This window comes from Meleagris gallopavo, chromosome 12 (assembly GCF_000146605.3).
Source record: "Meleagris gallopavo isolate NT-WF06-2002-E0010 breed Aviagen turkey brand Nicholas breeding stock chromosome 12, Turkey_5.1, whole genome shotgun sequence".
NCBI lineage: Eukaryota > Metazoa > Chordata > Aves > Galliformes > Phasianidae > Meleagris > Meleagris gallopavo.
In genome coordinates this window covers 19,294,527-19,305,576 of record NC_015022.2, presented here as the reverse complement: position 1 = coordinate 19,305,576, position 11,050 = coordinate 19,294,527, and the positions used below count along the sequence as shown (strand labels likewise).

Sequence of the window (11,050 nt, the reverse complement as noted above, 5' to 3'; positions counted from 1 at the left end):
TCCGTCTGTGTGTCCGTCCATCCGTCCGCCTGTCTGGCGAGAGCCGTGCTGCCCGGGTCGTGCTGCGCACATAAAGCCTGTCTGTGTGCACACACCGCGTTCCTGTGTCTGTTGCGGGGTCCGCAGGCGAAGCGGCCCCGGGGTGCCTGGGGTGTCCGGGCCTGCAGCCCTCGGCTGGGATCCTGCGGGCGGGTCGGAGCCCCGGGAGGAACGGGAACGGCCCCAGCGTGTGCGTCCTCCTAAGGAACGGCACGGGGCTGGGACCGTCTGCCTCATAGCCCGTGGTGCCGGGCCAGACTGGGCAGTTAGCTCTGTGGGGTGTGCGGGTGTGGTGGAGGACAGTTGCCTCCTTTGTGCCCGCTCCCCTCGGATTGATCACCTCACTGAGCAGCTCTTGTGTCGTCTCTTTCAATTCCAGCGTCCCATCCATTAACCTGAGCAGCTGCAAGTACGAGAGCGGTAAGTCCGAGGATGTGGCCCCTTGGATGGAGCCCGCCCGCAGCGAGCCGTGCAGGTGGCTGTTCAGCTGGCGAGGTGGGCTGGTATTGAATTTCTGCTGCAGTCCCCTCTGTGTTATGTGTTTACTGCTTGTAAGGATCCCTGTGAATATTCTACACTTTGGGCTGAGGAGCTTTGTGCTTTAAAGAGACCCAAACTGTGCAGCAGCACTGCAAGCCCTCACCACCCTCTGTACCTATATGTGCCACACTTCTGCTAAAATTGGTGAGAAGGGTTTGGCTAGAGGCAGTTATAGTGCAGGACTGGTACCTGTGCTTGGGAAAATGAAGTGAGAAGCAGGTGGTGCAGCAGGCTGGATCAGTACCTGCAATATCTCTTTGATATTCCTCTCCAATGACATGCTCTAGGTAGCTGCTTCAGGCTCCTGTCTCGCTCTTCTTTGCTGCCACAAGCTATTTCTCAAAAGAACAATTTGATGGATGTTATTAGTCAATTTGCTAATGACTACTCTAGTATTACTACCGTGTTTGCATTGCTAAAGGTCACAGCCTTGTCAGCTGTGTGAGGAATGCTGTTTTCACCCAGAGCGACACGTGTTTCACCTGCGGCCATGCTCAGGCACTTTGGTGATGGGAGGTGGATGAGGATCCACGACAGAACATGGTGTGGCAATGTGAGCTCCGTAAGAACCAGAACAGTTTCATGCCCACCTCCAGAGCTCTGGTGCCCAGGGCTGCTCTTTGTGGTGCTGTTAGGCTGTGCTGGTCAGCCCAGAATAAGCAACAAGGCAACAGCCAATGCATGGTGGCAGGGCTGTGATGGAGGAGGGCCCAAACGGCCTCAATGGCATGTGGGCTGTTGGGCAGTTCTGGCCACCTGGCTGGGGGTGTGTGGAGAGACAGAGGCTTCTGACTTAGAGCTGCCCCTTGTGTTTCCTAACTTGCTTCTGTTTCATAGCATGGTTCGTTCATCAGCTCCCCAGCTGTGTAAGAGGGCAAATTCAGAATTGGCCCCAACACTAATCTTTGCAGCAACAACCTTCCACTCCAAAGCTCATGCATTCTGCTACCTATTAGCCTTTGATTTTGAAGGTGAAAGACTTGTATTTAGCTGTGTGGCATCAAACCCAGGGTGAATTCAAGCCTGCTGTAATCCAGGGGATGTTCTGGAACCCCAAGGCAAGTGGACTCGCAGGGCCGATGGTTCCCAGTATACCTGCAGGCAGAGGCTGTGTTGAGTTTAGCTGGATAGAGTTTGTGTTTCTGAGGTCTTCTGAAGGGTCCTGATTAGACCTTGTCACCCCTGAGGGTGGCAGTGCAGCCTGAAGAGTTTTGCCCACCCTCCTGTTTACTCTGGGATTTAACTGCCCTTGGTATTTGTATCCTCTTCCTGGACCTCTGTTGTGTGCTTCCTTCCATACAGTGCGTCGTGCCGCACTGTGCTGCGGGCTGAAAGAAGTGGGAGAAAACGAGGACTGGACGGTGTACTGGACTGACTATTCAGTCTCTCTGGAACGTGTCATGGAAATGAAACGGTTTCAGGTAAATACCCGTGAAAAGGGTGCCCAGCAGGAAGAGCTCAGGAGAGGAGGACGAGACGGAGCTGTTAATGGAACAAAGTGTTGCAGAACAAAACTGATTTGTCTAAAGTTAGCACTCGTGCTCCACATTCTCTGTGTTGGTCCCAGATGCACAGGTTCATCCGTCACTGCTTCTGTTGTGTCTGTACTGATGCCATCAGTAACAGTCTGACAGTCAGTGGGGAGCTGGAAAGCTGCCAGCCCCTTTAATGTAGAGTGAAATAAATGACTCTTGCTGACAAGCTGCTCCCTTTCAGAAGCTGCAATACTGTAGGAAGGCAGAGCTTCAGGGCTGAGATGGAATGAGCAGATAAATCACGCTGGTGAGGTCAGATAAAGCAGTTAGCGTACTCTTGTCCTTCAGCAGGCGTTCAAGGCAACATCTGATCTGGCTTCCTGTTCTGCGTGCTTGTTTCTCCATACACTGCCTTTCCTTGACCTCAAGGATTATCACTGATGATTCTGTTTTATTTCTGCTCCTTTTTCAGAAAATCAACCATTTTCCTGGCATGATAGAGATCTGCCGTAAGGATCTGTTGGCTCGCAACCTTAACCGCATGCTCAAACTCTTCCCCAAGGAGTACAATATTTTTCCCCGTACGTGGAGCCTGCCAGCTGAGTGAGTGATACACATTAATGCAGCAGAGGATAGGGAAATCAGGAAGTGAGAAGCACTGTGCTTCACAGCTAGGGTTTGGATGGGAATGGCCTCTGAGATTTCCTGTGGAATGATATCCCCTACAATGTTTACTGTGCTCAGTGGCCAAAGGGCTGAATCTCGGAAGAGGGACCCGCCCTGAAAGCCAAAGGGCGGGATGAGAAGCATAACATCTGTGTTTCTGGGGAACAGCCCTCTGCAGCTCACCGGGAACAGCAGAGGTAAATGCAGAGCAGCAAGAGACTCTCTCCCCACACAGGCTGGGTTCAGTGCCCACCGCTCACGCAAGAAGGGTCAGTATGGCTCCTCATTTCCCTGTAGTACAGAGACAGTGTTCCTCCATCAGCAGCAAATAACTAACTGGCATGTGGGCTTGACTCTTCAAGGCATCATACTCCCAATGGAGCTGCTTTTGAAGACCACGTAATGTGATACGTGAGTGCAGTTTGTGAGGCTCTGCACCCTGCTTAGAGCATCCTGGCTGCAGCCTGCTGACCATTTGCTGATGAGCTGGAACAAAGGGGGATGTAAGGACTTGTGACCTCCTCCTCCTTTGTAGGCAGTGTTTTATTTTTCCCCGATCCCTCTGCAGCAGCAGAGCCAAAATCCTCACTGGCTTCTGTACAAATAGTGCTGGCTGTTTCCCATGAAACTCATGGTAGAGGTGGAGACGTGTGCAAGAAAAAGCTGAAACTAGGAGAGCTTTGTCAGGTTGCACAAGGACTAAGAGCTGATGTAAACCAGGAATTGCTGTACTATTTCTCCACTGCAGAACTTAGATCTGTTAGTAGCACAGTAGTTTGAATATCTAAATGTTACCAGAGAGTTGAGGGGCTCATTTCTGCAGCGTGTAACCATCACCCCTTCACTATACAGCTACGGAGACTTTCAGGCCTACAGGCGCAGGAGGAAGAACAGAACATTCATCTGCAAGCCAGACAGCGGCTGCCAAGGTCGAGGTATCTTCATAACACGTAATCCAGAAGAGATCAAACACGGAGAGCACATGATCTGTCAGCAGTATATCTCTAAGGTAATGGGGACTGTCCTGAAGCACAGGCGAAGGACTGCAGCTTCCTAGCTCTTCCCGCACCCTGCCTCCTCCTCGTGTCCTTTGCCCCGTGTCTCTTGGATCTGCCGGGGGCACAGCAAAAGCTTGTCTCTTCCTCCTCACTGCTGAGCTGCTGGAAGTGGCGCAGGCAGTGCAGGTGGAGCAGCTGGCCTTGAGGAATCAGCAGCACACCCAGCAATGTTCCCTTATCTCATGCTTGCTCCTGCCTTTTTTCTCACAGCCTTTCCTTATTGATGGCTTTAAGTTTGACATGCGTATCTATGTGCTGGTCACATCTTGTGACCCACTGAGGATTTTTGTCTACAAGGAGGGTCTGGCCCGGTTTGCCACCATGAGGTACATCGATCCCAGAAGGAGAAACCTGGTAAAAAAAAAATAAAAGGGGAGGATTACAAAAAACTGATGTAGTGTCTGTAGCTTTTAGTCCCTAATTTGTCCTAGGGGCATTCCAGACCCTGAAAAGGCAGGGACTGGTAGGTTTTATGGGACTCGGTTTTCTTTTTTCCTGCTCTCTCCTCCCTCTGCACCTCCTCCACACGGAAGGTATTTGGGAGTGTCTGAAGTACATCTACTCCCAGGTCCCACATCTAGGCCTTTTAGTGACATTATCACTAAAATCTTAGAGGTGTCTGGATTTGGAGGAACCTAGGAAGGTCTCAAGTCCAGCCTTCTGCTCAAAACTGGGCCAACAATAATTTCAAATTTGATTTCTCCGAGGTTTCACCCAGTTAGGTAATGAAAATCTGCACAGGTGGAGACTCCACAGTGTCTCTAGGCAACACTGCTACTGCTTCTTGCCTCTGCGAGTGTTCTTGGGTCTGTACCATTCCTTGTCCGCCTGTACTTCAGGCAGAGATCTGGGGCTTACCTGGTGGTAGTGGAACAGCCTCGGAGACAAGGAGGGGAAATGGGAAAGAAAGGAAGAAAGGTACAGACCATGACACTGCCCCGTTCTAAGTCGGGGTCTGTGGTGTATAAAATCCCTAAAGATCGTGGAATCTAGTGCTGGACTGTGGTATTCTTGTCACAGTCTGGTGCGAGATGCACTTCTCCCAGAGCTGCACAGTTACATGCCCTCTGCCACTCCAACACATTCATGTCTCGGAGGGGTCTCCTGCTTCACGTGAGTACAGGAAGAGGACGAATCTGCAGAAATGTGCTGCAGCTTCTGCCCTGGGAAGTCCCTTGTTTAGTGGTGAGGTTACAACTGGAATAGCATCTGTGGAGCTGACTCCTGTGCTCTACCCAAGAGATTAGGACTGTGGTGTGAAACAAGTAGAGCAGTTAGCTCTAAATTCTGGTTAGAGAGTGAATCACCAGCTGAAAACCATTGCTACAGAGAGGAGGTAAAAGTGGGTGATGCTGGTGGCTAGATAAATAGTAATGGAACTGTTGTTTCTATTTATACTCTGCAATTACGTGTAAATGAAGGTCTCTTGTGGTTCCTCTCTCAGGGTGATACCTGCATGCATTTGACCAATTATGCTATCAACAAACGTAATGCAAACTTTGTCCAGGATGACACGATGGGCAGTAAGAGGTATAGTCTTGTCCAGGTGCCACAGTGCCTTGTGACAGCCTGCAGGAAAGCTGCACTGGGGACAGTTGTTTACTTCCACCATTCTTGGGGTGAAGTGTGACATCACAAGTGAGCTCTTATCATCTCCTGTCTTCCACACAGGAAACTCTCCACCCTGAATGCCTGGATGGTGGATAACAGCTACAACACAACAAAACTCTGGGAAGATATTGAAGATATAATTATAAAGACTCTTATTTCAGCTCACCCTGTGGTGAAGCACAATTACCAAAGCTGCTTTCCTAACCACACTACCAGCTGTGCCTGTTTTGAGATACTGGGTTTTGATATTTTGCTAGACAGAAATCTGAAACCTTGGCTACTAGAGGTAAGGAAGAAGTCTCCTGCTGTGTTGAAGCAGCTCTGAAAGTAGCAGATAGTTGAAAGCTTGCTTGTGTGGAGGAAGCTCAAGAACAAGAGCTGATGGGCTAAACAGAACTTATTTGATTAAATTAGGCCACCTCACTCACAGAATTAAACGGGTTATGAATACGAGCGGCCAGACAACCTTCTGCAGGCTAGGCAACCTTAATCCACCCGATCTGAGAGCCCGTTCCCTATACACCCTCTCTAACAGCAGGGAGTTTCCTGAACCTCAGAGCTCCTCGATCTGTAACAGCATCCTGAATTTATGATAGCTGCTCTATTCTCGCAGTCCTGTGGTGGCACAGAGGCTGAACAGCCTGCAGTGTGGATGAGCATTGTACTGCAGGAGGGATAGAAGGACAGAACCAGATGGTGTGCACACCCTCCTGCTTTCAGCCACTGTTATGGGGGAGAACATCAGTTGGACTCAATCTTTGTGGGTCCCTTCCAACGCGGGATATTCCTTCATCAATGGAAAGCACGCAGAGGGGCAGGCTGGGGCCAACAAGCTTGCTGCGGGCAGCAGTCTGAGTGCTGGGAGTTGCCAAGTTAGATGAGCTGTTTGTTTTGGCAGGTGAACCACTCTCCCAGCTTCACCACAGATTCTCACCTGGACCACGAGGTGAAGGATGCTCTTCTCTTTGACACCATCAACTTGATAAATGTGCATGCCTGTAACAAAAGGAAAGCGATGGAGGAAGACAAACAGCAGGCAAAGGAACGACTCCTCCAGGCTCATCGGTCTCCTCACGTATCCAGGTATTGCTCTTTCCAATAGTACTGCAGGTCCCTAGTGAGGAAAAAACAGGCTCTGACACTTATGCTACCTGAAGCCGTGGCTCTGTGCAGCCTCTGACAGAGCTCACCCAAGCCATCTGCAGTCTGGACAGGAAGAGCCTGTCCGGAACTGATCGCAGAAGAGATCTGGCACTCCCTGTGCTATGATCCCCGGGCTTCCCCATAGAGCTGCATGTCCTCGCGTCCTTCAGCGCTGTCAGGCTGCGCCAGTATGCTCCTGGTCTCACAGTGACTCTCACAGGACGGGACATAGCACTGCTTCAGGGACCAGGAGCACCGCGGGGCACGGGGCTCTTCTCCAAAGCAGGATTCCTTTCCCAGGGTTGAGCATTTTCCCACCCTTCTTTGTCTGCGTGCCCTTTCATGATTTATTAAACCCACGGCCTCTCGAGGCCATTTTAGATGAGGCTGCTGCCCGGGCTTTTCCTGCTACGCAGGGCAAGGCAGGAACTGCCTCCAGCTCCCATTTCAATTAGGAAACCTGAGAAAACTGCAGGCTGGAGAAGTTGAGCTTGTTACTCCGTACACTTCATGTCCCTGCAGTCTCCACTGCTCCGAGCTCCCTGCTGGCTGGAAAGCTCCCAGCTGAGTGCGGAGTGGCAAACGCTCCTTGAACATGCACACTGTAATTGAACTTCTCTGGCAACCAGCTCAGTTGGGTGAAAAGGCTGAGGGGCAGGGTGTGATCCTGGCAGCAGGGGAGACATCTGAAAATGCTCCACCAGCATTCGCCGTGTAGAGAACGAAGAAGTGGGAATTGTTGGTTCCCAGCAGCAAACAGGCTCTCAGACAGGGAAAGACAGGAGCAAAAATCTACCTATGTCCACTGTTTCTCAGTAAAATACCTGGAGCCTCTCATCACAGCTCCCTGCCTGCCTGTGCTTTCTGTGCTTTCTCCTGGTTTGCAGACATGAGGAGTCAGAGAGCAGCCAGGCAGCCTGGCTCTCTGAGGCAGAGGACTATGAGAACTCTCACCTGGGCAGCTACCGGCGCATTTACCCAGCGTGTGGAACTGACAAGTATGAGCCATTCTTCAAGCAGAGCAGCTCCCTCTTCAAGGAGACTGCATCATCCAAAGCACGAGAGGAGTGTACCAGGTACATTCAGACCCTGCTTCCTTGTGACCCTTTCCTGGGAGTAAATGTGTTGTTTAAGGGAAGTAAGGAAGTTGTGGAGAGCTGGATACAGGAGAGTCTGCTTGTGCTATGTTGCCACGGCAAAGCAATTCTGTAGCATGTAACTTTGAGAGGCAAATGCAGTATTCCATTGACTTCTGGAATCCGGAGGCACATGTTGAAACGTTCTCCACTCTTCTCCCCCTTCTGGCAGGCACAGACTAATTCATGGGCATTTCTTACAGCAGTGAGAGGCTCTCTTGAAAGCACTCCTCCCTCATTTCTTGGCATGCTTCCTTTATGGTCTATTCACTAGAGAACTTGACTGCAGTAAAATGTCCTCAGACTGAAGTCTTTGCGGTGTTTTGCTATTATGCCTCTTATGGAACCAGTGACCAAGGCAACTCTTCTGTGGCAGGCAACACCTGGAAGAAATTCGCATGAAGAAAGAAAAGTTAGAAGCTGTTAACAGCAAGAAGAAAAAAGAGAGAAAGGAAGGGCTGCAGGGAGAGTCACCCACAGACAAATCCATGATCCATAACAAAACCTCAGCTTCTGCAACCCACTTCACCTACAGAAGCACAAAGATGTGGGATAAAAAGGTACCTTGTTTTCGTCTGTGCTCATCCGTGGTGTATCAAAGGCAATCTATGGCTCTAGGAACAGTACTGGGCCATGGGTATCTCCTAAGGAGATGAGGCCCCTCCATGAAGTCCTGGGGGGGCTGACAGCTTGTGCCAGGGGGCACCTGTAAGCACCAGTGCTGCCCTTTGCTGCTGTGCCAACCATAGGGATTTTCATCCTGCTCCACCCCGAGGTCTGAAATTCTCTGTAGGGCTCAGAGCAGTTTGTAGTTTTGTATCTCTTGCCCATTTCTATAGTTTCAACTTTGCTGTAACTCGGGTGTTTCTTTCCTAAGATAGAGCATGTGCAGTATGACTCCATGCAGCCTCAGGATATTCTGGAAAATGAGGAGAAGAAAAGAGTGAATGCTCTTGCAAGGCGTAAGAACCTTATCCAAGGCCTGGGCATCGTAGATCAGCTCTCCCAGCTGCTTCCCACTGCTGAGAGTTCCTCTGACAACCACAGACCCTGCACTGTTACCTCTGAGATCCAGGTAACTGAAGATTGCCCAGATCATTCTACGAGGCCATCACAGGAGACCATCATTTGTGGGAGGATGTGGCTCATTTAAATGAGAACCAACGTGCCGCCTGGGTCCTTGGGTCTTTTTCTCTTTCCAAAAGGGCACACTGGGGACATGCCAACCACTCACATAGGACCCCTGGGCGCCTTTCCTCAGAAGGTCCCTCTCGTTCCTATCCCAAAAGACAGTCTGATAATACTGCCTTTCGCTGTCCCCCACATGCAGCATAGCGTGGTCTGCTTCTCCAGGGCCATAACGTGATTCTCCTGCCTAAGTAAGATTAATTCCCGAGTAGGAGTTCTCGTGAGCTACGAACACTGAAGTGTTAGGAGCATGGTAAAGAAGCACAAACAGCAAACAAGGAAGTGTGGAAATACCTAAAAATACCTCTCGGTGAATTCTGCACTGCAAGCAGTGCCTCTTCCTAAACCCCCCCTCTGTGTTACACAGCCCCCACCCATGACAGGTGAAGAGCCCACTCCACATTTCCTGACAGCGCATGTGCTGGAAACACATCAGAGCTCAGTCCTTGGTGGGGCTTCCCCTTGACACTCGTGTTTGCTCTGCAAGAGCTTGCTGTAGTATAAGCCCTTGGCTTTGCCACTGTCATGTCCTGGATTATTTCAAGGTGCACAGCTGAAGAAATCTGGGCTGTGCAGGGATTACGCCCAGGGAAAATTTGGAGCTAGATTTGCTTGCCTACAGTTCCCAAGCCTGGCCACAGGTGCCAGTGCTCTAAAATCAGATGAGGAGAAAGCCAGCATTCTGTCATCACTGGACTCCAGTGGGCTGTAAGGGCTGTAACAGAACTGATGGTGGCTGACATCTGATAGGTGGAGAAAGTGCTAATTCTCGAGTGGCAATTGGTGAAAAGCCTTGCAAGGTCCTCTCCCAGTGGCACCATCTGCCTTCCACTCCTGCTTGGAAGGACGGCACACCTTGCAAGGATGCTGACAAACACCAGATACCAGAGTTGCAGGAATTATATGGATGCAGGAATATTCTAGTACCTTGCAGCAAATTGGAAACGGTCCCTTTAATTTAACAAAAGAAGTGTAAGATGTGATTTGATCTGTAAGAACTGTTGGTAGCTGCCTTTTATGCTCCCAGACAAAGCAAAGCAGAACTTGAAACCACGAGTTCCACCCAACCTCTGGGCAGATCTTTTCAGAAGCAAAGGACTGTACAGGGCTGGGTCAGATCCTTCATCACTGAAGTCTCCCCACAATGCTGTGGCGTTTCCTTCCACAAACCCCGCTGCAGCTCAGCAATGTTGTGGGCAGTGCATGGGAGTCTCTGAGCTCTGCTGCAGGCAGATCAGTCGCAGTGCACCTAGATGATCTGAATCTAAAACTGAGGTGTGCTTAGGAGAGGAAATGCAGGGAGATGTGTAGTGAGCACCGACAGGGAAGATTTTTCCTTCCTGTCTGTCATCAGGGGTCTCCAGAGCTAAGCTACAACCGCTTTCTCTCCTTCCAGACGCAGTTTCTTTGGGACACACTGCAGGCACGGCAGCCTGCCCCCTTGATGGCCATCATCCCCCTCTCATTCCCAAGAGGCACCGTGCGGCCTTCAGGACAGCCGTGTGCTCGTAAGCACAGCACCAGGGCACAGCTGCTGTCTGGCCAGCACCCTGCCCTGGGCAGCCTCTTGGTTCGAGGGCAGAGCATCCCTTCCCAAGAACAGCACACAGCGCAGTGCAGCGCCCAGCCCCAGGACAGGGGCTACTCGAGGAGCCGGGCTGCAGAGCCAGCAGCAGCTACCCAGCCCTGCGCTGAAACCAGGGGAAGGCCGGTGAGCGCCTGGCAGCGCTCTGCAGCCAGAAACAAGGCGGAAGGATGTGAGTGTGCGTTGTCTCGCTTTGGTTCTGCCTTTGCGTGCTTTTTGTGCAGAGCCATGGGCAGACGTGGAAGTTCTGATGCGCTGGGGTGGGAGAAGCAGGAGGGTTGGATGGAGCTGTTCCACGGTTGGGGGGGCTGTGCAGCGGCCCACAGAGAACAGCAGGCTGCAGCTGCGCGGGTGCCCACACCTCTGTCTGTGCTCCTGCAGGTGACATCGGGCGGCCGCTCTGCGCAGGCAGTGCTCACCGCGGTTCGTCGGGATGCCCGGCCCGTGCAGGCAAGGCCGTGGGCGACGGCAGCTTCAGCGATGCGACAGCGCAGCGGCTCCTCGTAGCCTCTGCCGCCCTCGTGCTGCACACACGCGCCACGCGCTGCGCCAGCGCCACGAATTTCCGCGACGCGAGCAGCACAGGTAAGGGGCGGCGGGGCTCCAGGC

The 11,050-nt window shown here is 51.6% G+C and overlaps 2 protein-coding genes across 3 annotated transcripts in view; both read left to right on the top strand.

Annotated features, from left to right (window-relative positions):
* LOC100539772 (vacuolar protein sorting-associated protein 33B-like) overlaps window positions 1-243 on the top strand; it is a 6,009-nt gene extending 5,766 nt beyond the window's left edge. The window contains exon 21 of the mRNA XM_031555234.1: window positions 127-243. Coding sequence (XP_031411094.1) covers window positions 127-243 — 117 coding nt within the window. The remainder of the gene's footprint in view (window positions 1-126) is intronic.
* A 141-nt stretch (window positions 244-384) lies between these two features.
* On the top strand, window positions 385-10,898 carry TTLL6 (tubulin tyrosine ligase like 6). 2 transcript variants are annotated; one of them, XM_031555382.1, is made up of 13 exons: window positions 385-534; window positions 1,882-2,000; window positions 2,527-2,657; window positions 3,573-3,729; window positions 3,989-4,132; window positions 5,223-5,308; window positions 5,450-5,675; window positions 6,288-6,472; window positions 7,420-7,608; window positions 8,045-8,228; window positions 8,546-8,743; window positions 10,253-10,701; window positions 10,823-10,898. In XM_031555382.1, exons 1-13 carry the CDS (start codon window positions 486-488, stop codon window positions 10,824-10,826), a joined length of 2,121 nt encoding a protein of 706 aa, XP_031411242.1. In that variant the 5' UTR covers window positions 385-485; the 3' UTR covers window positions 10,827-10,898. The 2 variants fall into 2 exon arrangements, with proteins under 2 accessions (XP_031411242.1, XP_031411243.1); XM_031555383.1 differs by lacking the exons at window positions 10,253-10,701; window positions 10,823-10,898 and having other exon boundaries at window positions 388-534; window positions 8,550-8,740.
* The last annotated feature ends 152 nt before the right edge of the window (window positions 10,899-11,050 follow it).

What these genes read in the sequence shown, in the direction of transcription:
- TTLL6 (XM_031555382.1), top strand. Translation starts at nt 486, where the DNA reads ATGGAGCCCGCCCGCAGCGAGCCGTGCAGGTGGCTGTTCAGCTGGCGA. An exon ending in ACGTGGAGCCTGCCAGCTGA is followed by an intron (nt 2,658 to 3,572) that starts GTGAGTGATACA and finishes TTCACTATACAG; the next exon opens with CTACGGAGACTTTCAGGCCT. An exon ending in CTGTTACCTCTGAGATCCAG is followed by an intron (nt 8,744 to 10,252) that starts GTAACTGAAGAT and finishes CTCTCCTTCCAG; the next exon opens with ACGCAGTTTCTTTGGGACAC.